General features: G+C 40.8%; 1 protein-coding gene across 1 annotated transcript in view; it reads right to left on the bottom strand.

Annotated features, from left to right (window-relative positions):
- Positions 1-21,188, bottom strand: part of Hadhb (hydroxyacyl-CoA dehydrogenase trifunctional multienzyme complex subunit beta) — a 30,863-nt gene that overhangs the window by 8,464 nt on the left and 1,211 nt on the right. Inside the window, exons 2-9 of the mRNA XM_021163084.3 lie at positions 14,330-14,404; positions 14,028-14,072; positions 11,307-11,406; positions 9,727-9,771; positions 8,710-8,809; positions 5,580-5,667; positions 3,004-3,191; positions 2,102-2,282 (exon numbers count right to left, since the gene is read on the bottom strand). Coding sequence (XP_021018743.2) covers positions 2,102-2,282; positions 3,004-3,191; positions 5,580-5,667; positions 8,710-8,809; positions 9,727-9,771; positions 11,307-11,406; positions 14,028-14,072; positions 14,330-14,396 — 814 coding nt within the window. The 5' untranslated portion in view covers positions 14,397-14,404. The remainder of the gene's footprint in view (positions 1-2,101; positions 2,283-3,003; positions 3,192-5,579; positions 5,668-8,709; positions 8,810-9,726; positions 9,772-11,306; positions 11,407-14,027; positions 14,073-14,329; positions 14,405-21,188) is intronic.

The raw sequence follows: 21,188 nt of genomic DNA, 5'->3' as shown, positions 1-21,188 counted from the left end.
AAATTCTAAGAACGGGGGCTGGAAAGGTGGCTTAGAGTTTAACAACTGCTGTTCTTTCTGGGGACCCAAGTTCAGTGCCCAGCACCCACAATGGACAACTCACAACTGCTTGTAAGTCCAGCTCCAGGGGAACTAATGCCCTCTTCTGGCCTGTAAAGAACCCACATGCCTGTGCATACATACACACACACACATACACATACACTTAAGTAAAAATTTGAGAACAAAGGAAATGAAAGTCTTATCTGTCAACTATAAAGAAAGCCTTTTTATTCTTTTCAGGCCTGGGGATCAACACCCCCATCCCGCACCACCGCCACTGCCGCAGGTCCTTGACCGTCCTGAGCAAGCATTCTACCACTGAGTTGTACATAACTGCATCTCTAAAAGAGCCTTTTACAGCTAAGACATCATCAAATTTCATTTTGTTTCATTTATTTAGTCACAGATGTATACACAAGTACAAAAAGCCATCACGCCAGGCATGCTTAGTCCTTTGGAGACTGAGGCAGGAAGAGCGGTTTGAGTTTGAGGATCTCTGATAGACCATGTATCACATGTATCAGGCCAGGCAGGATTACATAGCAAAATCCTGTCTCAAAAAAAAAAAGAGGAAACAAGAAACAAAACCCCAACATCTTATTTTCTTAAAACACTCACTCAGATTTAGCTGTTTTATATAGAAGTCCCATGAATCAGGAGTTTTAAATTGGCTGGACCCAGGCATTGTGACTCATACCTGTAGTCCTAGCACTTGGGAGGCTAAGGCAAAAGGACTGCTACAAGTAAGAGGCCAGTTAAAGCTGCACACCAACATCCTACAAACCAAACAGGGCCAGTGAGACGGCTCAGCACGTGAAGGAACTGGCGACAGGGCCTGGTGACCCGAATTTGATCTCCAAGACCCATGTGAAAGAGAAACCGGATTCCTATTACATTATCCTCTGACCTCCACTGACAGACTATAAACACACACGGGGGTGGGGAGTGTAAAGGTGAGGAGGGGACTGGGAGGATGGAAGGGACGGAGGGAGGGCTGTAATTGGGATTTAAAGTGAATAAATAATTAATGAAAGAAACCCGTAAGAAACTGGGCATGGTAGCACATGCATGGAATCCTACTTGGGAGGTAGAGGCAGAGAATTAGGAGTGCCAGGCCAGCCTCAGCTACAGTATGAGGCCAACCAGGTCTATATAAGACCTTGTTTTAAAAAACAACAAAACCCTTTGGCTAAGTTTACCAGTGTTATAACACAGATCTAAACGTGAGTCCATGTTTAAGAATAAACTGAAGATAAACTGAATGCAGTGGTGGTGGTGCACGCCTTTAATCCCAGCACTCAGGAGGCAAAGGCAGGTGGATCTACAGAGAAAGTTCAAGGACAGCCAGGGCTACACAGAGAAACCCTGTCTAGAAAAACCAAACGCCAAACCAAACCAAAAACAAACAAGCAAACAAAGAGAATAAAAGCTGATTATTTTGGAAACAATCATAGCAACAGGGAGGCAAAGGCAGTTCTCTTTGTGAGCTCAGGGCCAGCCAGAGCTACATGGTAGAACCCTGTTTTTAAGAAATTATCGGGGCTGGTGAGATGGCTCAGTGGGTAAGAAGAGCACCTGACTGCTTTTCCGGAGTGCAAATCCCAGCAACCGCATGGTGGCTCACAACCATCTGTAACAAGATCTGACTCTCTCTTCTGGAGTGTCTGAAGACAGCTACAGTGTACTTACATATAATAAATAAATAAATAAAGCTTAAAAAAAAAAGAAATGATGTTTAAAAAAAAAATTATCACTTAACATTTTTAAGTTTAGGGCTGAAGAGGTGGCTCAATTGTTAAGAGCACTTGCTGCTTTCAGAGGATACAGAGTTGGTTCCCAGCACCTATATCGGCTTGTAACCACTTGTAACCTCTGTTCCAAGGGCTCCAATGCCCTCTCTTATGACCTCTGGGGACACCTGCATGCACAGGACACACGAATACTAAGGCACACACAGTAAAACATAACAAAAATAAATGAATCCTTTTCAAAAACAAATTTTTAAGTTTTTGGAACAACCAAAGCAATTCAGAACACCCCAGTAAGTATCACTAGTTACCTGGTACTTTGAAGGGTACAATATCAGAAAGGTGTCCTTCATCCTGTGCCTTCTTGGCCAGACTATGAGAACGCAGTGCATATTCATCCTGTTCCATTCGAGAAACAGCAAAGGCAGCAGCCAGTCGGTCTGCAGAGTGGCCCATGGTCTCATTAGTGGAGAACTCAGCCACTGCAGGGAGCTAGCAAAGGAGACACAGAACAGCTCTGCTCTTAAGAGGTGTGAGATGATGCACAGGATTGCTCAGTGCTAACACATCTTTTTATTGGCTGGATATAGAAACATATGCCTATAACCCTAGCACTCAGGAGAAATTTGAGAACAGCCTAGCAAGACCTTGGCTCAAAACAAAATCAAAACAAACAAACAAACACCAAAGAAGGAATAAAGGAAATGCAAAAGCTCTTTGCAAGCAAACATTTGTGGGTTTTTTTTTCTCTCTCTCTTTCCTTCATTTTTGTTTTTGAGACAGGGTTTCTCTGTTTAGCCCTGGCTGTCCTGAAACTCTCTCTGTAGTCCAGGCTGCCTGATCCACCTACCTCTGCCTCTTGAGTTCTGGGATTAAAGGTGTGCACCACCACTACCCAGCTTGAGAAAATATATTTCTAAAGAGGTCTAAAACATACATTTTTAGAGATAGGGTCTCATTATGTAAATCAGCTTGCCCTTGGACTCATACAGATTCACTTGTTTGGGCCTCTGGAGTGCTGGGCTTAAAGGTATGTGCCGCCATGTTCAGATTACAAATTCAATTTTTATAACTACTCCCACTCCCAATCTTGACCAAATACCCTGCCCTGTAATCAAGAGAATACATAATTATTAGAATATGTGTTATATCTAACTGTAACTAGCTTCAGGATGCTCTGGATCTTTATTTACACTAAATATACAAGTCTTACCTCAGGGGACAGAAAATTCAATCTGAATTTACTGAGTAAGGACAGGCGCTGGCCCAGGGTCTTGGCTTTATTGAGATCAAGCATCATTTTCCTCATATTTCTTGAATGACGAATAGGGACATCAGACATTAACTCAACACCACCAGCCACGACGACATCACACTGGCCAGAAGCTATCAGACCAACAGCTACAGGGTACAAAGCATAGGTGCATGAACAACTTTGTAGGAATAACAAACCACTGAAATGTAAGCTTGATTTAAAAGCTGTATAAAAAGGAGCCAGCAAGGTGGCTCAATAAGAGAAGGTCCTTGCAGCTCTATCCCTAGAGCATGTATGTAGGGGGAGGAGACTCATTTCCACAAGTTACCCTTTGACCTGCACACATGCATCATAACATGCATGCACACAAAAGAAATACATGACAAAAATCCTTGACACAGTTATCAGTTTTGTACAACAGCAATCAGTTTCTAACTACATAGTCTCACCATGTAGCTCTGGCTGACCTGCAACTAGCTGTGCAGAGCAGAATGCAACCTCAAACTCACAGCGATCCACCTGCTTCTTCCTCCTGAGTGCTGGGATTAGAAATATGCTACACCCAGCTAGTTTCTAACTTTTCAATGGGACTATTACCTTATAAGTTTTGCACTTCTGGAGACTGAACCCAAGGTTTGGCACATAAATAGGTAAGCACAAGGAAATATTTAAATGTCTAAAAATATATTCATCCAAGACACAACGACATCAACTGCTAAATCAACTCAAGTGATATTCTTTTTAACCTATTTAATTTTTTGTATATTAGTGTTTCACCTGCATATTTGTGCCTCGTGCCTACAGAGGCCAAGAGGTCATTAGATCTCCTGGAAATAGAGTCAATAATTATGAATTATCATGTAGGTGCTAGAAATCACACCCAGGTCCTCTGGAAGATCAGCTAGTGCTGAGGATTTGATCCAACTCAAATCCTCGAAACCTGAACATCTTCCATATTTTATGCGCTCTAAGGTTAAGTTTTCAGAAAGGTCTCCTCCCTACCCCTCACATAGAGAATACCAATTTCTGCTACACGCCTTCTCAGATGTCAGTTTCCCTTTATGGCAACTGGCATGCAATTCTGTTGGTTTAACTGAGAGTCAGTCACATGCTGCTCAGTAGAGAAGCCTCCAACCACTGCCTCTGGCTTCATTCCTGCCACTCATGAACTCAATTTGGCCTTGTTATTATTATAATAGCATTGAGCACTGAGCCTGTCAAGCTTCCTGTCTTTTCATTGAATGGCAGTGTTATTTAATGACCCACAAGATTGCCAAGGATGTGGGTAGACAGTCAATTAAACATAAAAGCATTTTTTTGCAAGTGTGAATGTGTGCTGTCATGTGTTAGGGGACACATGGGCAAACGTGTGTGTGTGTGTGTGTGTGTGTGTGTGTGTGTGTGTGTGTGTACACAGGCCAGAATTTGGTATCTGTCTTTAACTGTGCCCCATCTTGTACAATGAGACAAGTTCTCTCACTTGAATGTAACCTCCTTCAGCCTAGGCAGGCTGGTTCAGACCTTATGCCACTGAGGCGGGGCCACCTGCCATGCAGCTTCTCTGTGCTGCTTCTCAACCAGTTTCCTTTGATGTCACACTACCTGCCACCTGCCCTGAGGCCTAACCGGTTCTCCAAGATTTTCTGTAGTTAACTACAACCTATGAATCTGGCGAATTACTGCTAAAAGGCTGTGCTGATGATAACATCAAGAAACTTGGCTGTGGCAGGGAATGGGTTTCCCTCTTTATAAGTGCAGACTTTTTTTATTAAACATTCGAACCTTGAACAGACTAGCATGTCTTGGTTTCCATTATTTCTCGACCTGCCTTGATTCCCTCTTCTCTTTCAGCTCCGGTTGCCTCCCAGGCTCAAACCCGGACATGAGAGCTGCAGGCCGGCCCCAACACTTGAACACATCTCACCCATTTGCATCATCTAGCCAGTCAGTCAGCTAGCTTGCTTTGGGGATCCTGTCTCTGCCTTCTGAATGCTGGGATTACAAACAAGCTGTCACACCTACGCGTGTAGGTGCTAGGGATCCATCTTTACTCTGGTCCTCATACTTACTCAACAAGTAATTTGCAACTAACCATCTAGAGTAGGACTTGGCCGGGCGTGGTGGTGCATGCCTTTAATCCCAGCACTTGGGAGGCAGAGGCAGGCGGATTTCTGAGTTCGAGACCAGCCTGGTCTACAAAGTGAGTTCCAGGACAGCCAGGGCTACACAGAGAAACCCTGTCTCGAAAAACCAAAACCAAAAGAATAGAGTAGGACTTGACAACTCTGGTGATGCTTGAGGCTGCAGGTCTCTGTCCTCATGGGAAAATGCCCTATCAGAGTTATCTAAGCAGAATAAACTATGCCTCCCCTCCCACTGACAGTCCCAGTAGCAGCCAGCCTAGGAGTAAGGACGAATTCAACTGTCCCCACAGGGCATAAAAACGACTCTGGACAATCCCTAACTTTTACTCCCCTTAAGACTAATTATAAGGAGTAAAATCACAAGCACCTTTGGACTCCATTTACACATACCTGTGGTCATGGCTTGGTTTGAAGAGATACAAGCCATGGTGACAGTGTGAGCTGGAGTCTTATCAGAGAAGCCAGCTCCCAGGGCAGCCTTCAAGGAACAGTGAGGAAGAGAAAATACACATGAGAGTCAGGCTCTGAGCACTACTTCCCCACTAAACTTACACTGTGCTTGATACTACTTGCCATCTGCAGGAGCAGTGAGCTGTTACTTTTGTGTACACCAGTATGACCTTATTCTGTCTGTAGGGAGGTCTGATACTAAGTGCCTATTTGTACTAAAAACTACTTCCTGGCATCTGCATGTCAACTTCTTAATCTGAACCAGTTGGAAAGGAAATCAGAAGCAGGTGTTGGGAGCAAAAGAAGAGACTCCACAGTGGGACAAGGGTAAGGGCACTCAGGTCATAACCGCTTGATCCTCATGAGGTCACTGCAGCATGTTACCCTTGGCCCAGCTGACACAGGACTAACAAAGCTTTAAATAGAACTGGTAGCTGGTGACCCTTATCCATATTCTTCTATTTAAAGACTGAATCCCTTTCAAGGCACCAAGGAGAAAGGAGGAAACTGAGCTGAAGGAGAAATGCCCTGAGGTCTGTCAGCAAAGTCAGCTCTGATAGGGGCACAAAACCCTTTAGGAGGACTTCATATTAATCTTAGGACAGGTCCTTGTGGGCTGGAGAGATGCTCAGAGGTTAAGAGCACTGACTGTGGGAAGAGCTGAAGTGGGGGGTGCTGATAATGGGATGTAAAGTGAATAACAAATTAATTAATTTTAAAAAAAGAAGAAGAAAAGAAAGAGCACTGGTTGCCCTTCCAGAGGTCCTGAGTTCATTTATAATGGGATCTGGTACCCTTTTCTGGCATGCACCCATACATGCAGGCAGAATACTGTATCCATAATAAATAAATAATCTTTAAAAATATATATTAGTGGGGGCTGGAGAGATGGCTCAGAGGTTAAGAGCATTGACTGCTTTTTGGAAGGTCCTGAGTTCAAATCCCAGCAACCACATTGTGGCTCACAACCATCTGTAATGAGATCTGATGCCCTCTTCTGGGGTGTCTGAGGATAGCTACAGTGTACTTACATATAATAAATAAATCTTAAAAAAAAAAAAATATATATATACATACATACATACACACACACACACACATATATATGCTATATGCATAGATTCTAGTGAAATTCTTTTGCTGGGGACTTTAAGTTTTACTACTTATTTTCCTACCTGTCCCATCACCTCTACCTTTCTCCTTAGCTACTAAAATGACCTGGACGTTAGGTGGCTTAGGTCTTTAATCTCAGTACTTTGGAGGCAGGTACATCTCTGTAAGCTTGGGGCCACCCTGATCTACACAGTAAGTTCCAGGCCAGCCAGGGCTCATAAGTGATACCCTGCCTGTCTTAAAAATAAGAGATTATGTGGCGTACAACAAGACTGCTATTAGTATTAGGTCCAGGGAAGAAACTTCCTCATACCAATCAACAGTTGGAATGTGCATATAGATGTAAAACTTTCAGAAAAACATTCACAGAAAAACACCATGGTTTTGGTTTGAGAAAAGAAGAATGTAGAGAAAATTGAAATTTACTTTTTCAGTCTTATGAAAGTCACTTCATATCCATGATCCAGAAGTTCCAGCCCTGTAAACAACTTGATGGCTTTATGTAACCATGAAATTTTTTTATAAATTTCTTAATATGGTTTTTAATGGACTAATAATCTTCAATCATTTTGTTGAACCATAATTTATCCAACCATTCGATGTTGAACAAGATAAGTAGTTCTTTTGAGATTTACCTGTCTATTTTCTCCTGCAAACCTTCTCTCTTTTTTTTTTTACTAACCCACTAGAGCTCTTTATTAGGTGTGTTCAAAATGTGCCAATGCAGAGGAAAAGTCAGTGCTGCAGGAGAAGAGACGGGCCTCTCCCTGCTCTCAGCCCTCTTCTCTCCTCTGCCCTCAGCAGCACTGGCTGCGCACTCTGTGACCTTGGGCAGTGCTGGAATTTCAGCTGCTTTAACATTCACTGTGTGAGAGAACAAATGGCTTTGATCTGCACATTTGCCCTTCTATCTTGGCTAACAATGGAAGTAATTATCCTCATAACTATAATGAACACAGAAGCACAGACAAGAAATAAGATAAATATGTGAAAGCCTACTTTATCCAAATAATTGAAACAAAGCCCAGAAGACGGGTTTGAACAAGTCACTGTCAAATGACTGTGTGATACTCATATTAGTTTCAAGCTGTCATTATCTCCATTGCCCAATAAACACTAGATGTGTGCCAACTAGGCTAAAGGTAAACTCCGAGGAAGTAGCTACATTAAAAAAAAAACAAAAAACCTCTGCCTACGTGTCATCTAGTCAGAGGTACAAGTCATAGGCAAGGCTTCCTCCTGCTACAAAAACCAAGTTATGAACTTGGCTACACTGTTCAAGCTTAGTTAGAAACCATGAAGGCTAACATTACAAAGGGCAGCATCAGCCATATTGCTAGACTGTTTCTCTAACACAAGAGACAAACTAACATTTCTTAAAGCACTCAAACAATTTATCTGACCTACAGCCAAATGTGCATACATAGTAATAGCATACATCATCTGATTTTAAGTGGAATACATGTTTAGCTAATGGGTCTTAAGAGCTTAATGACTTTAAAATGTAAATTCTAAGCTGGGCATGTATCTTAGTGGTAGAACACTTGCCTTGCCTGACATATGCAAGGCCTTGGGTCAGATCTCTAGCAATACATGCACATACAAAAGAAATAAATAATTAAATATTAATTCAAATTCAAATAGACTTTTTCTAATTTGGGGGAAGGGTGTGATGGTGGGGGGAGACAGGGTCTCACTATGTAGCCCTGGATGACCTGAAACTTACTGATCTGCTTGTCTCTCCCTTCTGAGTACTAGAATTAAAGGTGGATCACCAAGCCCAGCTCTGTTGCCACTGTTTTGGAGAAAAGGTCCCACTATAGCCCAGATAATATGGAATTCACTAATTCCCAGATAGGCCTTGGACTCCATGGTAATCCTCCTGCCTCAACCTCCCAAGAGTACATTACAAGCATCAGCCACTCTATCCAGCTTTATATAAATTTGCTTTACTTACCTCTCTAGCCACATTGCTTGTTTTTACTTCCTGAATAACTGTACCAAAGATGATATAATCAACAACATCCTTTGGAATATTGGTCCGATGCAACAAACCCCTAAAAGCAGAAATCCAAAGAAAAGAAACACTTCATATATGAAGGTATGCCAGAGAACATCACATAAAACACTACACATTTTAAACAGAGAAGCCATGCACTGGAGGTACAGGTCAGAGGAGCGTGCTCACTTAGTGCATACAAAGCCCTCGGTTCAATCCTAATCTCCACAAAACCACAAAGACAAGTCTTTCCTTTTAAAAGGCCAGACACAAACATTTAACAGCTTATCAACAGGGAAATGAGTGAAGAGTAATGTGAAGAGTCAATATTCGATGGCCACTAGGTAATGAGACATTAGAAAAATCAAAACCAACTTGGGCAGGTGGAGTTAGCTTAGTGATAGAACACTTGCATTGGAAGCAAAACCCTGGGTTCAGTCCTCAGCTCTGCCTGGGGTTGGGAGTAGTGGTGGGATAATTTAGGAAGTCAGACATGGTAATGCATGACTTTAATACCAGAACTGGAGAGGCAGAAGAAGGCAGCTCTCTGTAAGTCCAAGGGCACTCTGATTTACAAATCAATCCAGGCCAGCCAGAGATATTTATCAAGGTCTGGACTCAGTAAACAGACAAACAAATAAAAAGCTTGGGGCCACTCAGAAGCTGTTAAAATTTAACATATATGGTTAAAATAAAATTTAATCTTATCATGACATACACCTTTAATCCTGACAACTGGGAGGCAGAGGTAGATGAGTTCAAGGCTAGCCAGGTCTAGAAGTCAGTTTCAGGTCACTCAGAATTATATGGTGAGACCCTGTATCAAAGAACCTTGCTAGGAGCTAGTTAATACTGCTCCTTTCCAAATAAAGTTTAACAGCCTAGCTATGAAAATCCTACAGAACATGCTACCTCAAGTACAAAAACTATAAAAAGTATTTTAGGTTGAAAGAACAGGACACTTGATTTACTTACGAAAGTGCAGCTCTAGCCAAGTCATGTGGCATTAGGTCTTTATACCTGGGGAAAGAAAACAAATAATTTAAACCAAAAGCCTAGGGTTTCAATAGAATTTAAAAAAATTCGAAGGCATACAGATTCTCTAACATATGCTGACAATGCAGCTAATCTTACTCCCAAGTCAGTCTATCAGTTCATATGAAGAAATAGTGTGACTTTGCTATCTGTCATCTTAAAAAGTCTGACAAGCCCTAAACCTCTACAGAACTTGCTGTCTGACAAAATGGACATTCCCCTCTTTTTTTTTTTTTTTTTTTTTTTTTTTTTTTTTGGTATCATTTAGTGTTGTGTGTACTTGTATACTTGGGGAAGTCAAAGGACAACGTGTACAAGTCCCAGCTTTCTAGGGACTGTACTTAGGTCACAAGTTGGGTAGCAAGCACCTTTACCCATTGAGCTGTCTGACTACATCTTTCATGCCTTGCATTTTAAAAATTCATTAATTTTTATTTTATCTACATTGATGTTTGCCTGCACGGATGTCTATATGAGGGTGTTGGATCTCCTGGAATTGGAGTGCAGTGTTGGGAATTGCACCCAGCTCCTCTGGAAGAACATCCAGTGCTGTTGAGTCCTGCTAAGCCATCTCTTCAGTCCCTATGCCTTGCCTCTTAAAGATAATATATCTTCAAGATCTCAAATCTTCCATATGAATACAAAAAGAAAGGCCTCATTTTTTTTCAAACTGGAGGCTAATATTCCCCAGTAAGTTTTTAATGTTAGTGACTGCCTGTACAAAGAACAAATATTTAAAAACTAACAATATAAACAGAACAAATTACTTCCTTAAAAGAGCCCATTACCAGCTTTTGTGTAGACTGAATCTTACTTAGAGGATAGAAAAGCCTGAAAAACCAGCTGTTTGATTCTGAGGAATTTTCAAGGTAGTCCAAAATACTTGGGGTTGAACTATAGCAGGCATTTGGACCAGCTGTGTCAGCCGCAAGTCTCATTTTCAGAAGACCAAAGCAGCATCATTTTCAGTACTCAAACTGTGCCTACAGAAGCCATGTTCCAGAAAAGAAAAGAAAAGAAAAGAAGAGAAGAGAAGAGAAGAGAAGAGAAGAGAAGAGAAAAAAGGGAAGGGAATAAAGAAAAGACCTATTAGAAAGATGATATCTGGACCTACACTGGACTCTCAACTAGAGCTATTTCATTCAGGCTAATGCCATGGCAAGCTAGTTTATAAAAGAAATAGAACATCTTGCCATGGGGCTGGAGGGATGGCTCAGTGGTTAAGAGCATTGTCTGCTCTTCCAGAGGTCCGGAGTTTAATTCCTAGCAACCAAATGGTGGCTCACAATCTTATCTGTTATGAGATCTGATGCCCTCTTCTGGAGTGTCTGAAGACAGCAACAGTGTACTCACATACAGAACATCTTGCCATAATATACCACTGATTTGACTTGTTCTATACTGTTTTTATACAGGTGCTCGCCATATGCTCTCCCACTAGTTATATTATTCCCCACAAAGACTACTTCACACAGTACCAGAAAAGAAACAGACAACTAACACGATCATTTTATACTTACGAAGTGCCTGACAGCAGAAATGGAATGCGGACCCCTTCCACCACCACAATATTCTTCATATTGGGTTTTGCTAAAGTCTTCTTTGACTTGGTCTGGACAGCTTTAAGATTAAGTTCAAAGAACTATTAATTAAAATATATAAAATCAGGGATAGGGCCGGGCGTGGTGGCGCACGCCTTTAATCCCAGCACAGGAGGCAGAGGCAGGCAGATTTATGAGTTTGAGGACAGCCTGATCTACAAAGTAAGTTCCAGGACAGCCAGGGCTATACAGAGAAACCCTGTCTCGAAAAACAACAACAACAACAAAAAATAAAAAATAAAAAATAAAAAATAAAAATCAGGGATAGGGAGGTAGCTCAAAGAATGGAACACTTGCCTAGATACATTTTTCTATGCTTGCTCTCATAGCCTCCTTGAAAAAGAGTTGCCCTGTTTATAGTCCCTGCCAATGAGGTCTAAATCCAAGGCACAAACTGATCAGATTAAGAGGGGGTATGCCAGGCCCACCAACAAATCAACAAAGAAGTTGACCAGTGTATATTAGCACTGTTTTTTCCTACAACAAAATAGCAGAGACTGAGAACTGGAATCTAAACTAACTACATGGTATGAAATGAGGTCCTAGGAAAAGTGCACTTGGCTTTGTTATAACAAAGCTAAACAACAGCAAAAAGGCAGGAAAAAAAATAGCTAAGTGCAGAAGAGGATAAGTATGTAAGGTGGTTTCATTTTAAAACAACCACTCTCAAGAGTTGATGCCTCACATCAACGACCTAATTACTTCTCTTTGGGGTTTATTACTCCTCTTCTTCCTCTTCCTCCTTCTTTTTAAGCAGAGGGTACTACTTCATATCAAAGTCACAATGTGGCTCAGGTTGGCTTCAGTCAAATATTCTACCACACACAGCTCATGAGAAGACAGAAAACTGCAATAAATCCTGTAATCATTTGCCCACATTTCTTCAAACAGCCATGTCAAGCAGCAATACTCAAGCGAGTTAAGAGAGATAATATAGTTATAACACTAATTGGACCCTAAAACCTGCTTGGCACAGGCACATGCGCCGCCATCCCTACCCTAAATCAGGTGTTCACATTCTTTGCTTATTAGGTGCATTTTTATGCCACTATCATCAGCAACATTAACACAAAACTATTTATAAAATACTGTTTGACATTGGGGCCACAAAGAAGGCTTAAGTCTCATAACTTTCAGAGCTTACAACATAGTTAGGAAGAAAAATAGCCAAAAAAAAAAAAGGCTATGAAAAACAGTTAGTCAAATGCCTGAAAAATGTCTTCTCTGTTGTCATCAGAACAACCTTCTGCTACTTGGCAAGGGTCAGGTCTACGTGTGTGACTGTGCAAAGCAAAAGCCCGAGTGAAATTAGGGGAAAGGTGATGGAGGTAAAAAAGGAATAATTCTTTATTATTCTTTGTAGAACCAATAGAAATTATATTCTGCTTAGAATTTAGAGGCTATATAGGAACCTATTTCTCTAGTTGAGATCTCTAGACTACTATAGGAAAATAATACCACCATGAACATACTGACTTTAGTTTACTAAGAGCTTTTTGGGTTGCTGCTGCTGCTGCTGCTGCTGCTGCTGCTGCTGCTGCTGCTGTTGCTGCTGTGGTGATGGTGGGTTGAACACACTGTGCCGGGCAAGTACTCTATGACTGACCTGTAACTTCAGCCCCAAATCTGTTGTGATTTTTGTTCTTCTTTTTCCTAGTACAGGGTGTGGCCCAGGGCCTTGAACATGCTAGGTGGGAGCTCTACCACTGAACTATATATTCCCAGGGCTTAAAGAACTTAGGAGATATGGTCGGTCATGCCTATTAAGGTTGGCAACCACATTTACTCTTTTAGAGAAGGGAACTAGAACATAGAGAGGTCATTCCAAGGCCCTACAGCCAAAAAGACGCAGGGCTGAAACAGAGTACAGTCCTGATCTAGACGGCTCTTTTTCCATGGAGCCACTGTACAAGCTATATATCATATAATTATATATTTATATATTACATATAAGAACATATACAATAAGTCCAAAATCAGAAACAGGTCACTATAAAGCCCAGGCAAGATTTTAAAAAAGAAAAAAAAAAGCTGACAACCTGTCAGGAAATTTTTCACCAATCAGTGAAGATACGTATGTAAAAAGCATGTTTTTAACAATGAAGAAGCCTAATTCATTGGGTTTACTGAGGCCCTACATAGCCCCATCAAATGAATGAATTTCCCTATTCTTTCATTGTATGACGGTTAAAATCTTCCTTTATTTCCTAGTTCCCCTTTCACCTCGATTTCAGAAACAGGTCCTCATGTATATGTGATAATAAGATATTTAATAGAGAAGCCTACCACTAATTACAAATTGTAAAAGTTCATGCGGGCTCCACAATAGTTTCAAGATAGTCTATAAGCTACTTTTTGCAGGACTGACCGCCAGGGGCTACATAAACTGACCCAGCAAAGTTTATGGGCCCTGTATGACTCTGTAAGCCCTCAAACCCAGGGAGAAGCTATCTCTTAACATCTTAAGCCCAAAGTAATATTACTGATTGACTACACATACTTTTATCTTACGGTAATGATGATAATCATGGTGAACATAAAAGGGGAAGAATTATCAAATTAGGTTGGGTTTTACTGAGAATATACAAATACAGAATTTTAATATTTAATGCAGAAATATTTATCTTAAAGTTACTGTACCTGGGGCAGACTGCAGTTGGGAAGAACAGCTCAGAGGTCTTATAGCTAGAAAACAAATAAAGGGTATATCATTTACTATCTACACACAATGCTTATAAATCTAATCTTAAAAAAAGAAAGGAGCTGGGCAGTGGTGGCGCACGCCTTTAATTCCAGCACTTGGGAGGCAGAGGCTGGCGGATTTCTGAGATCGAGGCCAGCCTGGTCTACAGAGTGAGTTCCAGGACAGTCAGGGCTATACAGAGAAACCCTGTCTCGAAAAACCAAAAAAACAAAAAAGAAGAAGAAAAAATTGAACTTACAAAATCTGAGAGCCCATTTTGATGTAGTTGAAAAGTTTCTAAAAGTGGAAGTCAAGATGGTAGTCATTCTGAAATCTATAAAGAACAGAACAAAGTATGTCTTGAGTTACCTCAGCAATCTGTAATGTACACAGTCTATGACCTCTGGTGAATTTATCCACAGCCACCATAAAATACCATTATCAACTATTCTTTTCTAGTAATATTATAATAAGTACATTGGCATAGCTTTCCCATTGTGCAAACAACTACCCTAATCCTTAGCCATCTATCCCTCACAATGAACAAGACTATATCCTTTCCAAGAGACAGTAAAGTGAGACAGAGAGACTGACCTGTCTAAAGACCCACAACCAGTAAGTGAGAGCTTGAATCTGAACCCAGGCAGAATAGCTCTGGGTTGTGCCCTTCTCATTCAACACAAAGCAGCAAAGACACCACACAGTATGCCCATGAAGTCACCATTGTTATCCTCCTGATTTTGAAGGTTGTGTCCTGAATATGTAGAAGGCCTTATGGAATGCTGGTATTTGAATGAGATACATACTAAAATATTCAGCAATACTGAAATAGAATCAAGTCAGCTACTTATTTTCAACTACTTCTATAAACACTTTTCTTTTTTAAATATGTATGAGTGTTTTTCCTGTTTGTCTGTACACTACCTGTGTACACTGTCCAGAGTCCAGAAGAGGGAGCCAGGTCTGTATTTATAGCAGGTTGTTAGCTACCATGAAGGTGCTGGGAATCAAACCTGGAACTTGAAGAATAGGCAATGCTCTTAACACTCAGCCATTTCTCCTGGTCCCCTAGAAAACTTTCTGTAGTACCATACTTCCAACTTTTTCTAACCATAATATTATATCAAAATATCTCTTAAATTAGAAATTTGTAATATTTCAAATTAATAACTTAGGGAAAAAAAGATTAAAGTCCTAACAGTGAGTTCTTACAAATGAGTATGAAAAAAAACAGCAAATAATGGGCACGAATATGAATAGATGGCTTACAGGAAAGGAAATACAAAGGGCTCTTATACATATAAGAAAAGGAGGCTGGGGGGATGGCTTAGTCAGTAAAGTGCCTACCACACAACAAAAAGGAATTTAGTTCAGATCCCCAGAAGCCATATAAAAAGCCACAAAAAGCAGCAAACTCCTATAACCCTAACCCTGGAGCAAGGCAGAGACCAGAGGTTCCCTGAAGCTTGCTGGCCTGAGTCAATAAAGTTCATGTTCGGAGGCCCTATCTCAAAAAGTAACGGTGGAAAGAGATAGAGGAAAGACACCCGATGTTAACCCGCATGTCCACAATGCCACAAACACATACCACAGAACCCCCCCCCCCCACACACACACACACGCAGTGTGGGGGGGGGGGCTTTCTTCAACTCCAATCATAAGAGGATTCAGATTAAAACCATAGAGATATAATTTTCTGTTAAATTAGCAAAAGCCCAAAGGTTTGATCTATACTGCGTGGGCAACCATGTACAAATACTAATTGCACCAAGCATGTGAATTGGTACAAACTCTATGATCAGTAATACGGAATTATCTTTCAACTCTCTATGTTCACCTAACTTTTGATCTAATAATTCCACTTCCATGAACCTATATGACAAGTATTATGCACATGATCTGTATTGTCACTGTAATAGAAAAAGCTTACAAGAACGGCAAATAGGGAATTGGTTAAGCCATGCTATAACAACCAGTGATATGCTGGATTGTATAGCCATAAAAGATAAGAAAGTAGGAGCTGGAGAGAGAGCTCAAAGGTTAAGAACACTTGCTGCTTTTCCAGAGAACCTAGGTTTGATTCCCAACACCCACATGGCACTTACAACAGTCTGTAATTCCAATCCAGGACACCTAACACTCTCTCCTGTCCTCTGTAGGGACCAGGAATATAGTGTTGCATAGACAAGCATGTAGGCAAAACACTATATGCATAAAAATAAGTGTGTGTGTGTGCATTGCATGCTATCATCCATTAAAGGAGGAAAATGTGCATATTTCCTTGAATCACAATAAAATACTCGTTGAAGTACAATGTTAAAAACTGTTAGTCAGGGCATGGTGGCACATGTCTTTAATCCTGACTCAAGAAGCAGAGACAGATTGTTATAAGTTTAAGGGCATTCTGGTCTACAAAGTGAGTTCCAAGTCAGCCAGTGCTACAAAAAAGAAAGGAAGGAAGGTAGGTAGGTTGGCTGGCTGGCTGTTACAGTAGAGCTGAAGAGATGGCTCATCTGTTGAGAATACTTGTTGCTCTTGCAGAGGACCTGGGTTCGGTTACCAAAACCTATGTGGTGGCTTACAATTATCCATAACTACAGTTCTAGGAGATCTGACCCCCTCTTCTGACCCCCATGGGCACCAGGCACACATGTGGAACACTTACATACATGCAGGCAAAACATACAAATAAAAATACTGTTAGGGGCTAATGAGATGGCTCAGTGGTCAAAGGTGCTTGCCACCAAGCATGAGGACCTGAGTTTGAGCCTCAGGACTGGTAATAGAAGGAGAGAACCAACTCCTACAGGGAGCAGAGGAAGGTCTGAGTGAGTAAAGTCTTAAAATGAATGTATATTTTAGACATGGGCATAGCCATGCTAAGGACTCCAATGCCTTAGCCCCGTAAGAGTGGCAAAGCCTTCCATGGGAAAGCTCAGAGGCATAACAAAGCTTTTCTTGGGGCAGGGGTGAGGGGTCCAAGTGTAACAGAGTGACCAGTGTGTACAAAACTAGCAGCCGTAGGTTCCCCTCCTTCTGGATGTTTACAGCCTAAGACTCTGCCTACAGATGGGTACCTCCCACTCAGACAAGCTAACAACCCTCCACCCCGTGCTGTACATAATAGAGACGATGAGGTTCCAAGTTCTAGTGGCAGCGGATGTCACTTCAGAGTATGTATGCACAATTTGACCCAAGCTTTTCTGTACACATCTGTCATCTCTTCAGTGTTTGTCCCTTTTTCATTCCCTCACTGCCTCCAGACAGGGTCCCAAGTCACAAGCTGCAAGTAGGTTCCAGGACCACAGCAAACCTCTACAAGACATCCTCTGATCTCTACATGAGTGGCATGGGCCTTCCGCCCAAATAAATGTTAATAAAAAAAAATAATAATTGTTAGCTAGGGGGTGGTGAGCATGTACCACTGAGCCCAAATGGAGGTCATTGGACAACCTGTGGAAATTAGAGTGCTCCTTCTACCAAGGGCTTCCATGATCAAAGTCAGGCCTTCTGGCTTGGTGGTAGGCATTTTTACCAATGCAGCCACCTCACTGACCTAATTTCTTAATTTTTAAAAATATACTTAAAAAGTAAGTAAGAAAAACTTACAATTTACGAATAATGGCTGTAGTGGCCAGCCTCCAAGCTGACCTCAGTATCTCTCTCTTGGTTTTGTAGTCTGGTGTGATTACCTCCCACACTGTACTGCTCTTTGTCAGAAGTGATGGCACTGCTTCGGAAATCAAGCTATGAGAAAATAATATTGCTGCTTCTATCTTAGTCTCTCAGATCACTGCAAGGAAAGCCAGCAGGCGAGCAGAGATGCCTGTCTGGATAGGTCTGTATATGGATGCTTCCTGTCAACAGCCATGTGACTGAGCTTGGAAGCTGATCCTCTCGTGTAGGAAACCCTTCAGATGACTACAGCCTGCCCGGCATGCTGATGACAACCCCCTAAGGAACTCCAGTCAGAACAACCCAGAAAAGTAGCCCCAGATTCTTAACCCTCAGAAAGTGTATGACATCTTACAAGCACATCTAAAGATATTAGAATTTATAATATATGTAAGTATAGAATTTAAAGTAAATGGAGGAAAGATGGCTTGATCAATAAATTTTAACCACTTGGAAAAATAAGATTCATAGTTCATACCACAAGTTAAAAAAATGCCATGTAAATAAAAATCTTAAAACATTAAAAAATATAAAAATACCAAAGTGGACCAAGATAGCACATGCCTTTAATCCCAGTCCTGGGAGGCAGAGCCAGGCAGACCTCTATGATTTTGAGGTCAGCCTGATCTACACAGTAAGTTCTAAGACAGCCAGAGCTACAGTGAGACTCTGTCTCAAAACAAACAAAAAGATCAGAAACCATCTTTGTTTGTCTCTGTGTGTGTGCATATATGTACAAGGAAGTAGAGGTTAAAGGTCAATCACTTCTCTACCTCAGTTTTTGAGATAAGGGCTCTCATAAAACCTGGAATTTGTCAATAAATTGGCTCGTCTGGCTGAATAAAAATCCCTAGATCTCTTCTCTCTACTAGTGCTGGGATTACAATCCCAAAAAGCTACCCACCAACTTTTTGTAAGACCCAACTTCTGGGGACTCAGTTCTCATGCTTACACAGCAAACACTTTCCTACTAAGCCACTACCCCAACACCAGAGATTGTCTCTTTATGAGCTTAGTCAGATGAGGAGGATCTAGAAGCCATAAACTAAGAGTTAACAGAACTGATTAATAAAACATTTTAAACATACACACAACAACAAAAAAATACTAAAATTGAGTTCAAAAGCAAATAATTCATTTAGAGGTGCCTGGCAGTGGTGGCGCACACCAGCTCTCAGAATACAGAGGCAGGTGGATCTCTGTGAGTTCAAGGCCAGCCTAAGTCTACAGAGTAAATTCCAGGATAGCCAGGGGTACACAGAGAAACCCTGTCTTGAAAAACAAACAAAAATAAATTTAGAGAAAATGACCTGTGACATATAAAGCAAAAAGGAGTTAATATAATCCACAAAGAGCTTGTCTCAAGTTCAAAGGGGAAAATCTGGGCCAGAATCTCTTATTTTGTTCTGACACGCATTTCTCCACTATGTAGTTGTCAGTGAGGTTTACATGGATGGAATCCAGGCCAACTCTAGCATTTAGCCAATCAGAGTTAATTGCTGCAGAGATTAAAGGTTCACGTGACCAAGGCCTACAACAACTTGGCTTGACCATGGGTACAGATGTAGGGATGATGTAGTCAAGTCCAGTATTCAAGGTTTAGAGTTCTACAGTTCTAAAACACGAATCTTTCCTTCTGTCATGGCTGTAGCTTCACAAACATTAACAATACTACCAAGAACAAAGCTGACAGTAAAAGAAGACAGTACTAAAAATTTTATGAAAAAATAAAATAAAAACAATAGCCCTGGTCAGATTCTATCTGAAACCCACCCCCATTGATGGTGCAGAAGTTACTAAGTCCCAAATTTACTTGAATTTTCAATGATTTGCAACTAACAGGTTCCTGCCTGATATGCAGATCAGAAGCAAAAACGAGCAAATTAGTAGTGCTCCTAAGCAATTAGATCCCCAGGGCTTAGAGTACAGCTCAGTGGCAGGGCATTTTTCCATCATGTACCCTGAGTTTGATCCCCAGAATCAATCAAACTAAAATATTCACACTAACAAAAAAATCTTTAAAAACTTCTATTTACATGTTACTTGGAGGCAAGGTCTGGCTCTGAACCCTAGGCTGGCCTAAAACTCATCATCTTCCTGGGTTACTCAGTCCTCTAGGTGCGTGTGCCACCCATCAAACTACAAACAGTCGGGGTTTTCTTATTTTAGACAGGGCATAAGTGTGGCAGCCTTGGTTAGGCTGGTACTTACTATTTAACCCAGGATGGCCTTGAACCTATGGCCTATCATTCTGTGTGCTAGGATTACAGACCTGGCTCCAGAGTGTGAATTCTGAATCTAATAATTCCTCTAATTGGTTTCTATAGGAATACTTGAAATGCTCATTATAGAACTATTTATAGTTGGAACTAACATAAATGCAGATCAATAGAAATAGTTATCTATATCATAAATATATCTTGAATATTCAGCAGTTTGGGAGAAAATGGAACAAGATATGCATGTTTATACTGACATCCATAATGCATATTAAATAAAAATGCAAAAACTAAAGACTTACTACAAGACTGTACACCAGGTGATACACACCAGGCAGCACATACCATAATGGTACACACCTTTAATCTAGGCACTTAAGAGGCAGAGGCAGGCAGATCTCTATAAGTGTGGGACCAGCCCGAATTAGCCAGTTCTAGGACAGCTAGAGGGACATAATACAGAGACCCGGTCTAAAAAAGCCAAAACAAAAACAAAAAACTATACTACTGTATTGGAAGGCTGGCCTTTGTTGTCATTTACAAAACTTCAGAAATACAGAAATTTTAACAAAAAAGTATTCAAAACATGTCAATACTTGGGTAGTTTAGGCTTAGGTAGCACAGAGGTACATGGGAAGACAAAAGAGAAAGAATGGTAGGTGAAGAATATAAAAGCAAGATGGGGTGACTTAACAGTTACTACAACATCAAAGAACAGACTCCAAGTGCAAATCATAGCTTCACCGCAGCTGTAGGACCTGAAGCAAGTTGCTTAACTTTTCTGTTTCTGGTCCTTTAGTAAAATGTACACAATTTTAGAGTTGTTGAGATAATTAAATATACACCTAAATACAGGTATGTTGTCTTTTATCTAGTAAGGTTTATTTATGTGTTTGCTATTATTAGTGGGTGAAGATATAAATATACTTGGTTCTCCTCTAAGCCTTGGCACTAACGTGCTAATGATCAAACAACAACAACAACAAAAAAACTTTGTACTTGATAAAACTCATAATTTCACTGAGAATGCAGGAAAACAAAACAAAACAAAAAAAGCACTTTAAATCAAGCATTAGCAAAATATAACCCAAAACCCTCAATAAAAGGGTTTTTCTTTCACATGATTTCTTGGTTTTTGGGTCCCCCCCCCCTTTGAAGGGCTAACAGTGAAGTCAGGGCCCATATGATCAAGATCTCTATCGGCTCTGGTTTTTACACTTTCAA

This window comes from Mus caroli, unplaced genomic scaffold (assembly GCF_978045245.1).
Source record: "Mus caroli unplaced genomic scaffold, Mus_caroli_1 scaffold_4, whole genome shotgun sequence".
Taxonomy (NCBI): Eukaryota; Metazoa; Chordata; class Mammalia; order Rodentia; family Muridae; genus Mus; species Mus caroli.
The sequence above is the reverse complement of the archived record's forward strand: the minus strand, read 5'-3'. Positions and strand labels throughout refer to the sequence as shown.